Raw genomic sequence first — 19,693 nt, 5'->3', positions numbered from 1 at the left:
TGAAGGTCTCTTTACTGACATTAAAACCAACAGACTGCATTTAAGTCCCATCTCCAAGGGAATCCAGTCGATTTTAAGTCGAGTTGATGTAACTTTGGATCGTTTAGAGCGCTGACATTTCAATACCTCTAAATGCAAAGAGTGATTAAAATATGAGGAAAATATTTGTGGGAAAACTTTCTGTTTTTGGTTTAAATGTAATCAATAAAAACAAAAACAATGGCGGACAGGAAACTCTCCTGTCTTTGAGCTGCAGATTGAGTGATTCCACACTTTTTACATTACATTTGTCTCCTATTATAAGTGAATTATTGCAGGAACAACTGTAGCATCACCAGTAACAGTCATTCTGGGAAAGTTATAGGGAATATGAACTGGAGAAGATAAAAAGTCAGAATCGGCAGAGAGTCCCTTTATAATAGCAAATTAGAGAAAACTTCTTTATGTAAAAATAAGACTTTAAGTGAAATGTTTTGATAATAATGTATACTGATATGATGCCACAATATGCAGTTTGGAGGATGAAGAAAGCAGCAAAGAAACTTAGTTTTTTAATCTTTTGTCTTTAAGTAAGACTTTGAATAAGATGCCCTTAAATTACAGTTGTATTCAGATATTTTTGTTGTTGTTAAGTTCATTGTCTTCCTCTCTATATAAATATATTTACTGAGCTTCAGGCAGAGCAGAATTATAAAGTTGGGAAAGAAATGCAGGCGAACTGTATAAGAAACTAGAACATTCTTCAAAGTGAAAGAATGTACCCATCTCAGTATGCAAATAAATCTCATGTAACTAGTAATTTATTCTAATATCAGTAAATGCCTGAAAAGGCTAAAGTGTTTCACAGCAAAAATTAAACAGTGTATCAGTTTTGCTATTTATTCCTTATCGGCTTGAACAAATATACATAAATATATTACAGGAATGAGATGGAATCCAGTTTTTGCTTACACAGACCAAAAAATCCATTGTTAAATCAAAGTATTTACTAAGCTATGTACAGCAAATATGACTACTGAACCTCTGAGGTGACATTTTTATCTTTTTCATAAGGAATTTAAGACGTTTAAGACTGCAATACTCTTGGAAGCCCATAAAAGGGGCTATTGAAAAGAGAACAGCTTCACATGCATCAGAAATGTCCTAAATGCTTTACTGACTGACTTGCAGAGGTTTCAGAGTTAATATTATAGGCTTATCTGGCAAGAGAATAAGCTCAAACATACTCTGTACTTCCAAATTGCGCTGCTTCTCAATTCGGAAGTTTTCAAGCATCTGCAAAAGAGAAAGAAAATACAAAGCAGTAAATACAACCTGTTCTGCATAATGAGGTAAAACTGCTTTTTACTTTTCTGCATGGCTCACATGGATAAGAAAGATCTGCATCTCCGTCTCAGCTATCCTGCGTCCCAGACACTGACGGGGACCAAAGCCGAAGCCCAGGCTTCTGAAGTACTGCGTTTCAGTCCTCAGCCAGCGAGACGGAAGGTACTGCTCTGGACGGAAGAACACCTTTGGGTCCCTGCCCATCGCATAAAGCCCTAACTGGACCAAAGTCTAAACACAAAGACACACTGACAAAACGAAACTGTTGCAATAAAAATGCTCAAAATGATTGAATGTATAAGTGCTCCTTACCCCAGCTGGAATGTGATAGTTTTGAATAATTATGTCTTCAGCTATGTATCTTTGCAGGCTTACTGCAACTGGATGCAATCTGAAAAGTAGGTAAAATAAAATTAGATAGGGTGATTGAAAGTTTTTTTTAGCAAAATAATAATAGTTAAAGTACTTGGAAGAAATAAAATAAATGGAAAACGAACTGAACTTATATAGGGCTTTTCCAGTCATACGGTACACTCAGAGAGCTTTATGCTAGAGACACATTCAATCATTCGCACTCAAAAACACATTTATGCACTGATACACACATCAGTAGACAACTTGGGGTTAGTTGACTTACCCAGGGGCTCATCAACATATGATTGGACAAAGCTGGAATTGAACCTACCCTACCAATTGTAAGACAACCACTCTACCCAATGATCCACAGAAAAAAAGGTTGAAACATTTTAAATATTCAGACCTGTCAAACCTTTTATTTATTTTTTTTCTTTTTTTTACCTGAGTGTCTCTTTAAGAGCGCCTTTGACCAAAGGAATCCTCTTCAGCATGTCCAGCATGTCCCCCTGGCTTGCAGTCCGAGCCGCAGCAACCTCTGCCCTCAGCTCCTCCTGGAGGTTTGGGTGTCTGGCTAATTCATACAGCGTCCACAGGAGCGTTATGGAAGTCTACGGAATAAAAACTAAATTGTTTTTCTTACTGTAGCAATAAGGACACTGTGTCCATCTTTTTTTTTTTGTCTTACAGTGTCCACTCCTCCAGCCATTAATTCAGTCACACTGGCCTTGATGTCTTCAATGGACAGCTTGTCCAACAGAAGCAAACTGGCCAACACTCCTGGGTATTCCTTGGATGCTCCTGTTTCCTGACGCAGCTGCCTGTAGATGTTCTGGATGCAGCGGTCAGCTGATACACCAAAATTAGATATAGAAATATAAAGAAAAAAGAACTACACAGTAAAATAAACTTTGCAATTGAAAAGACTATTAATGATATGATGATATATCACCTTGGTTAAATATTCCATCCCACGCCTCTACGTGGTCCCGCCACACCTTTGCTCCGACCTGCCTCAGCAGAGCAGGAGGAATGTACAGCATGGGGGAAGTGGTCTTGAACATGAGTGTGATGCAGTCTATAAAGCGCTGAGCTTCAGGGTCAATGTAATCCAGCATCAGGCCCAGCCGCTCCCCGTACAGCACTGAGCTCACCGCTGAGTAGGACAGAATTCAAATTAGATAAAGTGTTTGTGGAAAACAACAAGTTGAACTGAAAATGAGCTTACACTCTAGAGCGTATTTGAAAAGTTCTTGAGACAAGTCTGTGGTCCATTTGTTCTGGCCACTTCGTTTAATTTTTTTGTGAACTCTGGCCACAAAATCCTGGCCCACATCGTCCAGCAGTGGCACAAAGTTTTCTAGCATCTTCAGGGAAATCACCTCCTTGTTAAGAATCACACGGTTGTTTCTCCAGTCTTCACCATTCCTATCGAACGAACATATGCTGAATTAAAGCTCAGAGCATTTTGAAAAATAATGCCTGACCTTGCAGATATGACAGCAAAAATTCTTACTTTAGGAGAACCCCATATTTGCGGTTCCTGTAGTCTCTGTATGACGTCCATGCTTCAACTTTCAGCCTTTTAGGATAATGGCCCTCTGCTTTAAAGAGAATTGCAGCATCCTCTGGTTTGATGATATTTACACTTTCATAATAACCTATTTTCTCCCTGTTTTACAAAAAACAAGAATGAAAAAATAAAACTGCAGCAGTTGCTTGTTGTTGGATTACATGACCTTGTGGAGCAAAACTCTCAACTACTTTTAATCAACATTTCGCCTGAAGTCAGAGAAAGGTTTTTTTCCTACAAGAGCAGACTAATGTATAAATATTTTACCTGTAAATGGGTCCAAATGTGTTGAAGTTCTGCAGCATGATACGGTGAAGGTTTCTAAAGCCGTCCAGTTTCCAGAAGTTGTACAGGTTGACCACCCCGTTCTTCCAGAGTCCAGGAATCTCACTGAACGGCCGAACGACGCTGCTGCTCTCCGGGTACGCCTGCCGGATCACCGGCATGCTGCTGCTCCTGCGAACGCCCGAGGCGACCGGCTCCTCCATGCAGGACAGGGGCAGCGCCACGGGGCTCCGCCACATACTCAACCTGGCCATCTCAGCAACAAAACGCTCACAATTCCCAACAGCTTCTCTGGCTCACTTGCTGCCTCCCTCTCAAACAAGGCTGCAGGAGGCTGGTCCACAAAGTCAGCCCTCCTTTTTGTACTGATCAAGGCTCTTCCGTACTAAATAACAGAACACACCAACAGTACACTGTGTCAAACGATGACACTGTGCAAGAGCAGCAAAATAATTTATGATTTGAAAGATTTTTTTTTAAGTTGAATTAAAAGAAATTTATATAGTAAAAAAATTATTTTATGTATGTTGTCGAGAAGCAAAAAACAAAAACGCAGTTTTAGTTTTTAATAACTTTAATCAAAACATATTGAATTTACATGTAAAATTTAAGCATATATCTAACAGCAAAACAAAGTTACAGTGGAAGCTACTTTTTAAGCTGCTTAATGAGTTCTTCCAGCTTCATGGCCGTCTTGATGTCTCCCTGCACCTTGAGCTTGCCGCTGGTGTATGCGGCAAACGGTCGCAGCCTCCCTTGGAACATGTCCACGAGGTCGCAATCGCTCATGCTCAAAGTCACATCAGGCTCTCGACACAAGAACCCTGACCCAGCTGCGCCACTACCTGCAACACACACACAAAAAATACAAGTTTAGGAGCTTTTACTTACGGTAGATAGAAATCACAATAAACTGAACCGTACTGCATTGGAAATTGGATCGAATTGGAAAATATGCCAACTGAATTGAACTGATAACATATTTCTGTTTATGTTTTCCTCATGTAAAAGTTCCTATAGATAACATTTGTTTTTAATTGGTGCTTTGAGTGTAAACTAAATTGAAATGAATTACTTAACTATCTAAATTAATACCTCCACGTCTACACATCCTCAACCATAAGGAAATGGGGGCTATATTCTGGTTGCTTGCACAAAACATACGCAGTGCTGCAATAAGACGACTCCAAACTCACTCAAAAACTAAATAATGCCGTTTGAGAACGAGATATTGGATGTGAATCCTAGATGTTATTTCAATATATCCAACCAGGGAAATTGAAATTTATTCATCTTTGAATTAAATAAATGGATAAAACTATTTGCTGTTATAGAGAACCACAAATGAAGCCAAGACCTAAACACAACTAGTCACTTGAGATGGACATGATGCCTTTTTAAAGTTAGGTATTAAGAAACATTAAGTTACATTTGTGGATTTGTGATCCACAATGTGGAAAATGCAAAATGTATCTTCACCTCTAACACCTTTGCTCCCAACTTTATCTGTCCACTTGCTTATGATCAAATCCCCATTATTTTGCAGGTTTCGCATTTCACTTTAGGCTTTATATGTTTCTACTTTTGAATGCTAAACATTTTCTATAAGTTAAACTTGGTATAGTAGCTTTATTTTTAGACCGACATGGTTTATGGAAGCTTTCCATTTCAAAGTTCCATACTTTTCCAGATTCAAATTTCTATATCATTTTTCAAACAGTTTGTATAAACACACTAATCTGAGGTTGGTCATTCAGCTCTTTTTTTTCAAATCTATGTATATTGGTTGGTCATTTATCTCTTTTTTTTTCAAATCTAATATATATATATACATATACAGTATATATATAGACAGAGAGATAGAGAGACAGAGGGAGAGAGACACATGTGAGACAGAAATGGGTCATGTTATTTAAATACAAATAAATATTAAAACACACACATCGAGTCCCCATGGATAGGAAAATAAATTTTGAGTTTTTTCAACTCATTTGTCATGCACAACTTATCCAGACTAAAGAGTCATATTCCATTTTCAATAAAACATGGCAACCCTGAATAAATTAAGTTTCATATTCGGTTCTAAGCTCTAAGCTGCTCACCTTGAGTTAAATCCAGGTAGTACTGATGCTGCTGTCCATCAGCAGTGCTGATCTCAAACTGGAAACAAGCCCTAATCTGTTGGACCAAAGTCTCAGAGAGGATCATCTGGACTCCACTGAGCAACTCCTCAACAGAACCTGGTGTGACCACGGCAACTTCAGCCTCACTACTGAGCTCATTCATTAATGTCAGACTGTCCTCTGAAAAGAAGAAGCTCGCATTAAAACAGCTACAACAATAGAATTTACACATAAAAAATATAAACATAAAAAAAGAAACATCAGAATGTTTAATCTTACCCTGTTTAGGATGTGAACTTCCACTGTGACTAAGAAAGTGCATGGCCAGCTGCTGAATGGAGTCAGTGAGGCCTCCGAGTCCAGGTGCAGACGGTAGAGAAGCAGGTGTGGTAAGGGGTGCAGCTTGGCCTTCTTCTGGGGCTTTGAGTAGAGAACCAAAGGTAAGTTCCACCCGATCAACTTCGAGCCCCCATGGATGAGTCATCTCATTTATGTCCATCTGTGGAGAATAGAAACACATTTCAGAACAGGATTAACCAATTCCATAAGGATCGAGTCCAAGATTATATAAATAGCAAACACATAAAACTTTTGAGACAAGGTTGGGTAATATAAAATACCTTAAAAAAAAATTATTTGAACCCTTACAAATTTGATCTGTTTTTGTTTTTTCGTCACGCAAACCAGACTGTATGTGAACTTACACCAAGATATTCCTCTAGTTTCAGTCTCTCAGTTTGAATTTCCCTGATGGTCTTCTTGGACAGGCTGTGGGTCAAAGCGTTCTGCGCAGTCATCCTGGTGGAGGCATTCAGGTCCTGGACCGACACCACTGACATGACTGGGTTCCAGATCCTGAACTGGATGTCTGCTCCCACTAACAACACGCCACCATCCCGAGTAATCACCTAATGGGGCAGAGTTACACTTTACATTTGAAGTCAAGAAAAATAGGCCATATACTGTAAGTTGTATCTTTGTTTCTAATATTATTTATATTATTATGCACAGACAAGTTTTTTCATGGAAAAACATTTCCTGGTGCTATTTTTGATTATGAACATATCCTCTGGAGTAATGGAATATATTCTGACCTTTTGGTTGAATAAGGGGCGATTACAGTCTATTTATCAGATTTTATGTTAGCCATAAAAACAAGTAAAACATAAATCAAAAAATATTGGCTGAAAATGTCATGGCAATATGTTGAACATATACAAATTTTATTATTTAACATGTTTCTTTTTGTAAGTTTAAGGACTTAAATTAATCCAGATTGTAGTATTTTAAGCTAAAATAAATATAATTGTAATTGATCTTCGTATCTTTTGAATGTTTTTTTTTTATTCGTGTTCAGATAAAAACTTCTGTTTAGACGTAAAATATATTACAATCAGAAGATGGTTTGTCGTTATTCACTCAGTAAGATCAAAATTACAGCAAATTACACAGTTGGTTGAAACATAAAAAAAGATTGATTGATATAAATCTCATAGTACTTGATGGTTTTCTACAGTACACGCATCGTAATTATGATTATAAAAACACAGATAGGGCTGAGATTTTCAACTCAGTGAGACATAAATTTACTGAGATTTCCAGAACTTTGATAAAGATCTAAACGAGTTAAAAAAAAATAAAAAGACAAAGCAGAGATAAAGTAGATATTGGATTTGACTTTTCTTTTATTCAACATGTTGAGTAAAAACAACCTTGTTTGGACATAGTTACATTCTTTGACATGTTGAACACCAATTCAAACAGCTCATTTATATCAGAGATCTTCTGCTTAGGTTTACCTGACATGGGGGGGTGTTAAAGGCTCGGGTTCTCAGGTCCACTTTCTGCCACTGATCAATGAGGGGCAGCACCAGCACAACCCCGGGGCCTTTAGGGGGACAAACCCGACCCAGACGGAACACTACTACCCTCTGGTAGTTAGGGACAGTCTGCGTGTAGAATGAGTCCATCTTGGTCAAATTCAACTGATAACAAATGGGTCGAGATACTGATGAGGCGTGGTGGAAAGTAAAATTACCTTTAGAACAAACCATCCTGTTACTGGGAAGGCTATGAAGGTGCAGATGTAAACGAGGAAGATCACAATCAGGTTGCAGATCCAAGACACCCATCCCTGAGAGGCGTCTTAAAGAAAAGCATCATCAGAAACGCTGTACACTATAAAACAGCACTAATTAAAAAAAAAAACATCCAACAGCTAACAGTAGCTAAAATCTTACCAGTAAAGTCGTTTGCAGAGATATTTGGGATATAATCAAAGGAAAGTCCTTTATGATAGCTTGGCTGTGAAAAGCTGTGAGAGTTCACAAACAAACCATGAGTCTTCTGGGAGCTTGAATCCCTCTGCGGAAGCAGCTGATATGACCTGCCGAACATTACCCCGGAAAAATACGACTTATTTCACCATTAAAGCCACAACATGATACTTTTCTGTTCATTAGAAGCCGCCTGGTTGAAGAAAACCAATTCGTTTTAACAGAATTAGCATGGTACTTTGGTATAACTAGCCACTGTCTTCTTCTGGGAGTTAACGGTCGTACCCATCTGTTAATGTGCTCACCACTGCCACCTAATGTTTATGTTTCTCAAATGAAGCTTGCACACCAGGAAGAAGTTGAATTTTTGGTTTTTTTTGCTGCACAGATGTCATTGTTTGCACATTTTTTGAAAAAAATCTAAAGTTTCAGAACCTCCATAAAAATAACACTTTTGACACATAAATAAAATGTTTACAGGAAATGAAAAATACTTGTTTTGGCGTTTCTCGTATGCTCCAAACATCTCTTTAATGTTATTTGTGACTTTTTGTTACAAAGTCACAAATGACACAAATGACTTACAAAGTCATTTACAAATGTAACTTAGACAAATGTAAGTCAAAGGTCAAAAGGGATGCATCCATCCCATTTTCACCTTTTTTCATGTTACAGCTGTGATAAACTAATACACAAAAAAATTACAAATGTAAAGTGAAAGAAAAAGAATACACGGTTTGGTGTGCATTTGTTAACCTACCATGATTTTTTCTTCCAGTTGTATATTGACTATGTAAGAGCAAAGAACTCACATTACATTTAGGCAAATGAGACAAATAAACACATAATTTCAAATTTTATTGGAGAAAAAGACATTCGCAACATGAAAAAAGGATACATTTGGGGAAACTTCTATTTAGGCTTGTTTAGCTTTTGAACATATCACACAGTAACTTCTCCATGGGTGTGTTGCCAATTGTCCTGTGAAAGAACAGCTGCTCTATCTTACGTGGACTCAAGAAGTGGAGAGATGGCAGCAGAAGTAACAGCCTCCCAAACCTTGTTGAGCAAGAGCAAAAAAAATTTTATTTTTTCCCTTTTTTATTTTCAAACATGCCTGAAGATCTTTGTAATATTTTAAAGATACAGTTTGTCACCTTGAAGCATTGTTGGGGTACACCAATTGAATGTGCTGACTCAATAGCAAGTGGGACTGATCCTGCAAGTTTTCAACCTGGCTGGCATCTTTGAGGTTGCGTGTCTCTGTGCCAGGTAATCAAAATGCAAAGATGAGTTGGATTATCAAATTTACAGAATACACAGTGGTTTTGTACTGTAGTTAGGGTTTTATTTACCTGGCTTGAACAAAACTATTGCTTTAAGACAGGCAAATTCAGTAGGGTCGACAACCAGAGCCTTGAAGCGACTGAATACATCTTCAAGAATCTGCGTCTCAGATGAGACAAGGTTGGTCTTAACTTCATGAGTGGGGGAAAGTTCTGGAGACAGAATTAAACATCTATCGATAGGTAGAGACATCTGAATGGCACACAGAAGGAACATCTCACTCCAAGCTTCTTCCAGCAGAATCACCTTAAGATTTTACAGAAATGTATAATATTAGAAGACAGAAACCAAAAACCTAGAGCAGGGGTCTGAAACTCTATCCCTCAAGTGCCACTGTAACTTTTGAATGCATCCCTGTTCCAACTCACCTGCATCAAATGAATGGTTAATGATTATACCTTTGCAAAACTCGCTGACATGCCAAAGAAGTAATCCAACCTCTTGACTCAAGTGTGTTGGAACAGGGAAGCATCCAAAGGTTGCAGGAGAGTGGCACTGAGGAACATGGAGTTACAGTCCCCTGACCTACAATCTATCTCACCTGGTCTCGAAATGGCAAAAGAGCAAAAATGGGCAAATTCTTTGCCCACTTCACAGACATGAAGAGAAGTCGAGCTGCTGTTTCGTCAAAACTTTCTGAAAAGCTGGAGAGGGATGTAAGCCTGGTGCGGTCTAATGAAGAGTTGTCCTTCTCTGCATCGTTTGTTGTCACATCAATATTTTCTTCATCTATGAGCAAAAAATAATGCAAAAAACAGAATCAGGTAGATGTCGAGATTAATACATATATAGTATATACTGTATATCGCTTCCCACTGTATCAGTAATTCCTCCATTTTTTCAATGACCTTACCATCCTCTGGCTCCAGTTTGGTACAAGTTTCTGCTGTCAGCAAGCTGACCATGAAGCAGTGAGTCTTTTGGTTGCAGCAGGGTTGTACAGATGCAGAACTGGGATCAGGCAAGGTGACCAGAGGTCTAAATCTAATAGATGAGTAGAGGCTGGAAGTGGTGAGCTCCTGTGTGGTAACGAGGTCTTCCCTCTTGGCCTCCACATCTATGGAATCGAGACTGACATGTGTAGTGATTCGAGGCTGACGCTCACTCTGAACTGCTGCCAAAGACAAAATGAAAGATGTATTGTTTCAAGAGAAGTTAAAATAATATACTGAAGGAGTAAAATCAACTCACAACAAAATATCTTACCATCTTTGTTCATTCCAGCTTGGAGACACTTCTTCAGTCGGCAGGCTTGGCACTGATTCCTATGAGCTTTGTCAACAGGACATCTGCCTGTCCCAGCCTGACACCTGTGAGGTTAATAAAAACGCATGCATATGTCTTAAAATAACTGTTTTAGAAAATACTTTATATTCATTTGGACTTATTTATTACTGTCCTTGCAATACAACATTTATTGCGTGACCCCTCACTCACCTGTAGATGAGTCTTCTTCGTACACTGCGTTTAAAGAAGCCACTGCAGCCATTGCAGGCATATATGCCATAGTGTTTGCCGCTGCTTGAATCAGAGCAGACTTTGCAAAGTGAGGCGTGACCTTTAAGAGGACTTTTATCTGCACAGAATAAATGGCCAAAGGGAATCTTTTAAACAAATGCTTAATCTTTAGAAATATTACATGTACAGTATATATTTGTTAAGTTTGTTATGAAGCCTTGCAGCAACTAGTAATTGTAATCATGGACAAAATCGTAATGCAAGGTATAATGTTATAACTTAGGCTGTTTCAAACGTATTAAAGACAGTAATGTAATGTGGTCGTAGAGCTAATGATCCGATATATTCAACAGAGAATTGTGACAACCTTGTGGAAGGATACCCTAATTTTTTTACCCATGTCTATCAGCTTAATAGCTAGTTCCATCAAAGGACATATTTGTAAACTTCTGAATTTAAGAAAGTTAATATAAAATTCTGTCACTAGCAAATAGTTTTTGGCAATCCTGTTGACTCAAAACTACTTTCTACTACATCTCATAGAGTTTTATATTTACTGAACATGTTTCTCGTTATAATGCAAATAATAACTCAATTGTTTGTAAGTCATGGAGAAAAAAATGAATTCATACCTTGTTGAATTCCATCTAGGCTCTGTTTTGTGAAGTTGCTGGAGTCATCCTGTGAAAAAAGATCTACTTTAATCACCTGATCTTCCATTATTTATTGTACCACTATACTTGAATATGGAAATTAAATCTTTTAGAAGAAGAACAGACAAATCAAAATCAATCAAGGAATAGAAAAACACAAAAAGCCTGTTTTTTTTGTTAATAAAAGCACCCAACACAAACAGCTTCCTGTGTCTGATGTAATGTCGGGTCACTGCCAGATCTGCCAGACTGTGAGAACTTGAGTCGTCTGGGGGCTTTCATGAGGAGTAAAAGAAGATTAACACCAGTCGCTGTGTAAGCAAATACCAATGTGTCATCCTCTTAATCTTTACTGTGCTAAAGATTGGTGTGGTCTTTCCAGAGTAGTCAACAATGGTGAACCAATGTTGCAACAAGTACTGAAAACACTTCTTTCAAAAGAGGAGCTGAACTATTTCCCTTTAGCAAAAAAAAGACTGGTTTTTAAGCATCAAAATAAGATGCAGAATGTAATATTTTTAAAGGTCTTCTGAGTCAAAGACTAAGTGGAGGCAAAATCAATCTTGCAATTAATTATGGATAGAGAAAATATGCATTAGAGAATATTAATATCAAAGACATATCACTAATGTGGAAAACATGCCATTGCAACAGTGCACTTTTTTTAAGTTCAAGTTTAAACGGTCCAAATGAGGATAGTTTAAACTTACAACTTCTGATTTAGTTTTACACTGGATTTTTATCATAGTCCTGAATCTGATTTTCCTGGTGTATCTAACCAGCTCAACAGTCCACATGTAGGTAGGACTAACATGCTGCAACCATCAGCAAAGGGCTACTTTCAGGTTTAACTATTGAGGATAGCGGTCACGTTCCTTCACACCTGAGTCCTGTGACTCTTATGAAGATACATGTCAATCATCTTTAGCAGCGGGCCACCATGAGCCAAGTGATTATGTATTTAGTGGAAAAATTTTATCACAATAGATCCCTGCAGGTGAATCAACACACATCACTGGAAAAACCCTTGCTCATTCCCTTGTTATTTCTTCATTCTTATATTTATAGCTCATTATTTATTCACCGCTTGTATTTAAATGTGTTTTTACATTGTGCACACCTATAGCATTTTGGGCCTAGAGTAAAATCCTGCACATGAATGAAGTTTAGAAGAGATTATGTGCAAGACATAACTTTGTTGTCCTTGAGAAGATGCCCTTGAATGCTAGTTTGCAAACCTCTGCATCAGTCTAAGCAGCTTTTGGGTGTAATCCCCTTTCAGCTATTGTCAAAGAGTGAGCTTAACTTTTCGAGTTGTTACCTTTCTCTTCATGCATATGGAGCAGGTGGAGTAAGGTTGCTGAAGCAAAACTGATTCTTGTATTGATTAATTATTTTTATTTTAATGTATGACTTTGGAAAAGGCAAAAATGAATGGTAATAGTTTTTCTGTCATAAATAAACTTTGGTTAGTCTGTGGTCAGCAATTCCTGACTTCCAGCCGAACATCATTCATAACCTCCCACTGCCCTCACCCCTCCTCCAGAACAGATAAAGTAGAAGGACTGAGGTGTCAGCACTCTGGCTTTTAGGGATTGTTGTCTCTTGCCATCTGCTGTCATTCACTGTAATCCGTCTGATGGCTAAACAGTCAACATTTTCTGCAAAACCAAACCATAGACCATGCGTATAGTTTGTTTTGAAATAAAAAAAGACCAAGAAAGTTTAGTTGTAATAGCAAAATGATGAATCTGGACTTAAAAGCTCCATGCAGCTAGTCTCCTAATTGCCAGCATGCGTTTCGGTCTTTACAGGGACACAGACATTGTCAGATCCTGACATGAAATTGGCTATTGATGAGTAAAGCCATATGAGTCGGAGGTGCTCTCTGTGTGGCATATTATGAGTTTACAAATCACAAGAAATGCAATAGTAAGAAGAATAGTAAGGGGTCAAATTATTTGTCAGTTAAAGTTTGCATAATATTATTTTCACTGGTCAAAGTAGTAAGAAAAACCAAAGAAAACAAAACAGTGTTTCTTTATGCCCAAAAGCATTTCAACAGGATTTTAAGGATTAAAATATAATGTGACTCTTTCAAAAAAAACTAAAGAGTTATAAGAAGACTAATAAGACTAAGGTGTTGTGTTGTTGTTCTTCTTTGTCAAAAATTATATGGGTTTATTGACTCAGCTTCATCCAAATATTATGAGTAACCCCATGGCAATTTACAAGGTTTGCTTTTAGATCCCCACCCTCTTAATCTTGTTTTATTGCACTACAACTGGGAGGAAACATTTTATTACCTTCACAGCTATGTCAATGAAGCTATTTTAAACCATAGTTTCATTCCAAATACTTAAAACTTCAACTGCCTAAGAAGGCAAGTTCACATGACACAGCTGTTAAAGTGTAAGGTTTGCTGTCTGTGCATTCTGGAATTGATTAAAGCACTTATATTTTTCTTTAATCATACAGGTTCTCCAGATTCCTCGTGTACTTCTGTTTGCAGTCATTCCACAAGTCTGTCTCTCAATCTTATTTATGACTTAAATTGCATCACCTCAGTTCTGCACTCTGTAAAATATTCCATTCTTGTGGTCTAATAAAAATTATTATTTAATACACTTGGTTTATCTCCTTTTTTTACCTTAATTCTTTTATACTTTAAAAAATGATGCATTTTGTATAAGCTAAAGGGTTTTCTATGAAATTGACATCCCATTATTTTTATAGAATTGAAGAAGGAATTAAATTTAATTAGAAAGAACACAATAGGGACAAAAATCTTATATGATCTGCACACTATGTATTTTATTGCAGTTCAAGAAATAACCTTAGTAAATTTCAATAAAGCTAAAAAATACCTTTACATTTTTTATGTAAAATCGGGTACCCAAAAAATAATGTGTCAAGTATTGCATTTTCCTTGTATTTTCTTTCATCTCTTTCTTTTTTCTTCTTCTCTTTTTACTAATGATTAAAAAGGTTGCATGCAAAATCATCCTTTAAACACTTTGATACTCATGTTTGCAGTGGCCAACATAAAGAGGTTCAGCTTGGATTCCACGTCTAAACAGGAAGTGAAGCAGAAACAACAGAATGTAACAGGCAGACATTATAAAAAGCATGGTAGTGTCCTGCTAAAGGGCAGTAAGTGGTAGAAAGGCGGACATGCTAAAGTACCTTAGGAGCTTGCATCGAAATTCCTGTAGTCGTGGAAATGCTCTTTCCACACAGGAGGTTTGCCTCTCATTGCTCCACAGTCTCTCAGCTGCAGCACTTGCTCTTGGCCTGTTCATTTTGATCATTAAAGACAAGAATTAAAGATATTCTTGTCAAACAAGCACACTTTTCAATATTATTTTATTTTTGAAGAGATGTTTGGATCTTACACACCAGAGACGTGGGGATAGGTTGGTAGCATCTACATATTCCCCCCACAGACAGACTTCTCCCCCGATCACTAAACTCTTCTGCTTCTCAGTACCTGTTCAGATAAAAAAAAAAAAATACAAATGAAAATAAAAGATTCTTACTCTTGAGACTGAATAAATAATGACAAATGAAAACAGAATGTTCACAAAAGTCTATTTTTTGTTCTATAAAATTTGGGGTTTGCTGCCACCTAGGTGGTTTGACAATCAATGGAACATCAATGAAAAAATTGGTTGTCTGAAATTGAGAACTATTTCCACAACCTGAACAACTCACAGCGCCCCTGTTTTTTCACTGACCTTTGAAGGCTAGTGGCCACACATTATAGTAGCGGGCCCAGTTGTGTGTGGGTCCAGGCTGGTCCAGATACCACGGAGAGGCCAGAATCACCCTGAGTCCAGCTTTAACAACCCTGCGTACTTCACAAAGGTAACAGCCCTGTTTCCACACCTCCACCACTGACAAAAACCTGCGCTGCAACACAAAACAACTCACCATTAGATGTACACACAGTTTCAGTGGTACATTACCTTCCACATCATCCACACTTGTATGGCGTCCTTCATCTTTTACCTTTAAAAATAATAGCCGCTGTTGTTTGTATGACAGTCATGGAGAAATTTAATTCTTTAGTTTTATTTTGACCACATTTATATACAATGATCACATTTATAATTCAATCAAACATCCACAACATTTTGGTTTCATTTCAGTCAAAGGGATTTTCAACTTTTCAAAAGTCTACATAGACTGTGCATGAATGTCACATAAAATTAGGACCTTCTAATAACTCGCACAATAACTGCAAAAGATAAGCACCAGCCTCCCACAGTCCTGCAAGGATACATTGGTACAGATAATGGATGGATTTGTTTTTTTAATTTTTGATTATAAATTATGAACTTCTAAAGACATTCTGTGTCACAGACGTGTAATTTTCAATAAACAGTACATATATCTGTTGGTGCATCCTTACTCGTTCATGGTAGTCAAAAACATCTTGCCACACAATGGATGTCTTCCTGAGTACTGATGTGATGTTCACAATTCTGTTAATAAATGTGGACATATTAATCTTTTTATAGATTTGATTTGCATGTAGACTTCAACCCAAAATCTCCCCTCTACTGCCTTACTTTTCAATGTAGAATGCTTCCAGTTTAGAAAAGTCCAATCCAAAACCCATCTTGTACATGAATGCACGGATGTAAGGATTTGATCTCCTACAAAAAAGCAGTGGGAAGTATTTCCTTTCATGTTGTTACGCTCAGTGATGACTTGCAGCTTTTTGACAGCTGAAAACTACTTCAGATGAATATTAAGTTTGTGTTTCTCTTCTTTGCATTGACTTACTTTTAATTTTCAAACCTACCAGCAAGAAAAGTCAACCTCATCTCCTCCTAAGTGGATGTAGGGGTCAGGAAACACAGAGGCCACTTCCTTCAAAAGTGACAACATGAACTGATATGTGGAGGGTAGTGTTGGATTAACAGGTCCAAAAGTCCCTGAAGGAGTGCCCCCTCTGTAGCAGGGAGTCAACAACTCAGACTGACCTGAGACATAAATCCTTTAGTAAATATATATATACATACAAATATACATAAAATAAATAGTTATCACATTAAATGGCTGGTGGAGCAAATCAATGCACATACTAAATATTGACATTTTTTAGCACTTTTAGAGTATTTTGGGTGGTTTGAGGTTTATCTTAAAAACGAGACCATCAGTGTGAACACACAATACTTATCAAAGCTTTGTGCTTCAAAAACCTACCACTGTGATATTCACGAATGAGATCTGGAGGACTGGTTCACTGCTTGTTTGTTTTAAATGTTGTTTATTTTGCTTTGAAATTCTACCTTTTCCCCAAGATTTTGTGTGGCCTGGTGAATCAAACTCCGGAAGGACTCTTATTCCTCGCATCCTGGCATATGAGATCACCCTTCTCACATCTGACTGTGTGTAGACGTGAGTCACTGGATGGAAAGCCCCCTGTATCAGAGCCAGAAGTTTTTGGTTGTAGGGAGGACTTTCCAGCACTCATGACTTATGAAGCAGGGGGCTACAAATATTCACTATGGAAAACCATAATTGAATGTGGTTTAATGTTTATTTCATTTTTTTTCTTAAAATGCATTGTCTTTAAATACAACTTAACAGCTGTTCCAAATCACATACCTTATTGGAAAGGTCTGGGAATTTGTGGCTTTGGTAAGGGAATGATGGATCGTCAACAAGGTGCCAGTGAAATACATTGAACTTACTGTAGGCCATTGCATCCTAGAAAAGAAAAAAAAAAGCCATGTATGATCAACTGAACAGAAATATGGGCTAAGATGATATGTGATTGTTACCAGAGTTTTTAAAATGGCCTGCACTGGTAAGTAGTGGCGTGAAGTGTCCAGTAAAATTCCTCTATAGTTAAATTGTGGGTAGTCCTCAATCTCAGTCTTGTTAATATAATACTGAAAAACAAAAAACATAAAAACTAATAACTAAAAGCTAAGTCATCATTGCATAATGATGGATATCATTTATAAACCTGAGCTTTAGTATTTGAGAAACTCTGACTTACTGAGCCAAAATCATCTTGATACACCAACTGACTGAAGGTTTCAAGACCTGTGCTTGATCAGAAAAAAACACACATTAAAAACTCTGTTTTAAATATGCATATAAGATGGACATTCACATTCTAAAAACTACTGAGTTATTTCTTTAGCCTAAATATTAAGTTTGTAGGTTAAATTTGTTTTGAATGCCAATACAGAGTTTACATAGTCACTTACATAGTCCTATTAAGCTAGAGCTGAAAAGATGGGTTACTTTTGATGCTAATATGACTTGTTCAGCAATAAACAAGTCGGGGTTTTAGTTTTAAAAAGTCTTTAGTAGCTCTAATTTGTCACTTTAATCCATTTGTATTTACTTGGAACAATACTCTAGCCAGGGGTGCCCAAAGTCGGTCCTGCATTTTTTAGTTTTCTCCCTAGTTTAACTCACCTGGATCAAATGATGGCTCGTTAGAAGGCCTAAGAAGAACATTGACATGCTGAAAAGGTTGTTACTACCACCAGGGAGAGAACTAAAACGTGCAGGATGCCGGCCCTCGAGGGACCCCTGCTCTAGGCAAAGCCCATAAACTATCCAGTCTCTGATCCTGGACTTGCTGAGCAAAATAACTGAAATTTTGTTGTTTTTCACCAAGTTTTTAGAGTGCAAGATAACAGTTATTGATAACATTAGTTAACTGCCATTATGTCCATTATAATAAGGTACTTTCTAATTCTTTAAAAATGTAGTGATAGTAATTACCTCTTAGAGAACCCCACACAGTTTCTGCATTCAGAGATGCTTGCCCAGCAAAGACACTCAATTTGTCTAAAACACAAATGGGAAAAAGTTCTCAGTGATAGCTTTTACCGTTTGGGTTTTGTAAATTTAATACCTCATTATGTATCTTTAATCTTACATCTCTCTGAAGAGTCTTGATTTGGGTAACCCTCACAGTCATGACGATCAAGACTAATTGTGAGAGTGAATACCTCATTCTCACTGAGTTGTAGAGTGTCATTCCCTGTGAAAAATGAGTGTAAATATAGATCAATGACATTTTACTAAAATGTACAAATGTTCCAACCAAAGTATTGTTAGACAACACAAGGGTAAAGCTGGCCCATTGTCATTGAATGTGTTTGTGGTAACAGGCATTGGCTGGCCTACAGCTGAGCTGCTGTTTTTACAAAACCCATTCATCTACTTTAAAAGGCACAACTGACAAACAAAACATTCATAACAAAACTACTAAGCAATTCACAGTTGTAAATAAGTTTTAAATATGTTATCACCAGAATGTCTTCCCTTAGGTTCATGATAAAACACATAAGAATTGTTTACCAACAGTGAGTTGTTTTAACAGCTATTTAAAAATAATAATTGTGTAGCTACACTAAAAGTGATCAGGTTGGCTTCTAAATGCAAATAAAGTGAAAAATATGTATTTTCTTAAGTACACTTACCATAAGAGTATCCTGGAAATAAAATGGAAAAATATCTCTTGAATGCTGCATCCAGAACAGAACAGCTGTGCTTTGTATCCAAGTATCTTCTGTATCCAAAACTGAAAGATTGGGGCTTCAGTTGGTATCTTTCTGGAGAGGGGATAAATATTTGTGGCAATGGCCACACACTCTCTGCTGTGTTTAAGCCGAGATGAATTATGATCAGTAGCAGGAAATTATATTTTATCAGAGTGCAGTGTCCAGGATTTACTGAGCACATGACTTTCATATTCGACTTTTCACCTTCTGCCCAACTGAGTTAGTCAGGTGCATAGGAGCATGTAGTCAGGTGAGGTAAACAACAGGCAGCTTACCACTATGCCTACTAATATACATAATAATAGTGGTACTACTACTACCAGGGGTGCCTTGCTAACATTTTCAAAGGGGTGTCCAAATGGGGGCCACCAACACACAAAGGCTTAAAAGTTCAGGAGTTTTATTATACTATTGGCCTATTTACAACTAAGAAGGTAATTTAACAAATACACAAATAAATAAATAAACAAAATATTTATTTTTGGCCTAGTAATAGTAATAATATGTTAGAAGGATTATGTCCATTCTGCACAATGCATTAGTTATTTATTTATCAGTTTATTTATTGAATCTTGGGCATAGAAACAAAAGTAAAAGTCAAACCTATTACTCATATGGATGGTTTACTGAAGTTTTACTATTAAAATTTTATTGGAACACAATAGTGAGGTTTAAAACACAAATGTAGAGCTTTTTTAACATTAAGTATGCGAGTGAGACATTGCCAACATTTGGAACAATTTTTACTTATTTATTA

General features: G+C 37.2%; 4 protein-coding genes across 4 annotated transcripts; all 4 read right to left on the bottom strand.

Annotated features, from left to right (window-relative positions):
* Nucleotides 1-865: 865 nt before the first annotated feature.
* Nucleotides 866-3,917, bottom strand: cyp11a1.2 (cytochrome P450 family 11 subfamily A member 1, tandem duplicate 2). Its single transcript, XM_032578919.1, has 9 exons — nt 3,521-3,917; nt 3,197-3,352; nt 2,909-3,108; nt 2,633-2,836; nt 2,369-2,529; nt 2,125-2,291; nt 1,639-1,717; nt 1,366-1,557; nt 866-1,275 (listed from the first exon to the last, which is right to left on the bottom strand). The coding sequence occupies exons 1-9, from the start codon at nt 3,790-3,792 to the stop codon at nt 1,153-1,155; spliced, it is 1,554 nt and encodes a 517-aa protein (XP_032434810.1). The 5' UTR covers nt 3,793-3,917; the 3' UTR covers nt 866-1,152.
* A 252-nt stretch (nt 3,918-4,169) lies between these two features.
* Nucleotides 4,170-8,229, bottom strand: stoml1 (stomatin (EPB72)-like 1). The gene is made up of 7 exons (XM_032551209.1): nt 7,902-8,229; nt 7,700-7,806; nt 7,461-7,610; nt 6,366-6,569; nt 5,941-6,160; nt 5,641-5,841; nt 4,170-4,383 (listed from the first exon to the last, which is right to left on the bottom strand). The coding sequence occupies exons 1-7, from the start codon at nt 8,056-8,058 to the stop codon at nt 4,187-4,189; spliced, it is 1,236 nt and encodes a 411-aa protein (XP_032407100.1). The 5' UTR covers nt 8,059-8,229; the 3' UTR covers nt 4,170-4,186.
* Nucleotides 8,230-8,779: 550 nt separating this feature from the next.
* Nucleotides 8,780-12,705, bottom strand: LOC116711728 (photoreceptor-specific nuclear receptor-like). Its single transcript, XM_032551200.1, has 8 exons — nt 11,375-12,705; nt 10,722-10,860; nt 10,491-10,594; nt 10,138-10,398; nt 9,826-10,013; nt 9,293-9,530; nt 9,095-9,200; nt 8,780-8,996 (listed from the first exon to the last, which is right to left on the bottom strand). Exons 1-8 carry the CDS (start codon nt 11,460-11,462, stop codon nt 8,864-8,866), a joined length of 1,257 nt encoding a protein of 418 aa, XP_032407091.1. The 5' UTR covers nt 11,463-12,705; the 3' UTR covers nt 8,780-8,863.
* Nucleotides 12,706-14,357: 1,652 nt separating this feature from the next.
* Nucleotides 14,358-19,126, bottom strand: hexa (hexosaminidase A (alpha polypeptide)). The gene is made up of 15 exons (XM_032549655.1): nt 19,116-19,126; nt 18,850-18,956; nt 18,309-18,413; nt 18,152-18,217; nt 17,412-17,458; nt 17,191-17,301; nt 17,015-17,116; nt 16,696-16,828; nt 16,206-16,386; nt 15,970-16,056; nt 15,810-15,882; nt 15,133-15,307; nt 14,795-14,885; nt 14,582-14,689; nt 14,358-14,467 (listed from the first exon to the last, which is right to left on the bottom strand). Exons 1-15 carry the CDS (start codon nt 19,124-19,126, stop codon nt 14,404-14,406), a joined length of 1,461 nt encoding a protein of 486 aa, XP_032405546.1. The 3' UTR covers nt 14,358-14,403.
* Between the last annotated feature and the right edge of the window lie 567 nt (nt 19,127-19,693).

This window comes from Xiphophorus hellerii, chromosome 2 (genome assembly GCF_003331165.1).
Source record: "Xiphophorus hellerii strain 12219 chromosome 2, Xiphophorus_hellerii-4.1, whole genome shotgun sequence".
In the NCBI taxonomy this organism is placed as follows: domain Eukaryota; kingdom Metazoa; phylum Chordata; class Actinopteri; order Cyprinodontiformes; family Poeciliidae; genus Xiphophorus; species Xiphophorus hellerii.
Note: the sequence above shows the minus strand (reverse complement) of the source record. Positions and strands in the feature narration are given on the sequence as shown.

Coding starts and splice junctions, on each gene's coding strand:
- cyp11a1.2 (XM_032578919.1), bottom strand. CDS start 3,792: ATGGCCAGGTTGAGTATGTGGCGGAGCCCCGTGGCGCTGCCCCTGTCC. Junction 2,292..2,368: donor TGGCTGGAGGAGTGGACACT/GTAAGACAAAAA, acceptor TTTATTCCGTAG/ACTTCCATAACGCTCCTGTG. Junction 1,276..1,365: donor TGCAGATCTTTCTTATCCAT/GTGAGCCATGCA, acceptor TCTCTTTTGCAG/ATGCTTGAAAACTTCCGAAT.
- stoml1 (XM_032551209.1), bottom strand. CDS start 8,058: ATGTTCGGCAGGTCATATCAGCTGCTTCCGCAGAGGGATTCAAGCTCC. Junction 6,161..6,365: donor AACTAGAGGAATATCTTGGT/GTAAGTTCACAT, acceptor TATTCTCCACAG/ATGGACATAAATGAGATGAC. Junction 5,842..5,940: donor AAGTTCACATCCTAAACAGG/GTAAGATTAAAC, acceptor TCTTCTTTTCAG/AGGACAGTCTGACATTAATG.
- LOC116711728 (XM_032551200.1), bottom strand. CDS start 11,462: ATGGAAGATCAGGTGATTAAAGTAGATCTTTTTTCACAGGATGACTCC. Junction 10,595..10,721: donor CGAAGAAGACTCATCTACAG/GTGAGTGAGGGG, acceptor TTAACCTCACAG/GTGTCAGGCTGGGACAGGCA. Junction 10,014..10,137: donor CAAACTGGAGCCAGAGGATG/GTAAGGTCATTG, acceptor TTTTGCTCATAG/ATGAAGAAAATATTGATGTG.
- hexa (XM_032549655.1), bottom strand. Junction 17,117..17,190: donor AGGCCATTTTAAAAACTCTG/GTAACAATCACA, acceptor TTTCTTTTCTAG/GATGCAATGGCCTACAGTAA. Junction 16,057..16,205: donor GAGGTTGACTTTTCTTGCTG/GTAGGTTTGAAA, acceptor GCTTTTTTGTAG/GAGATCAAATCCTTACATCC.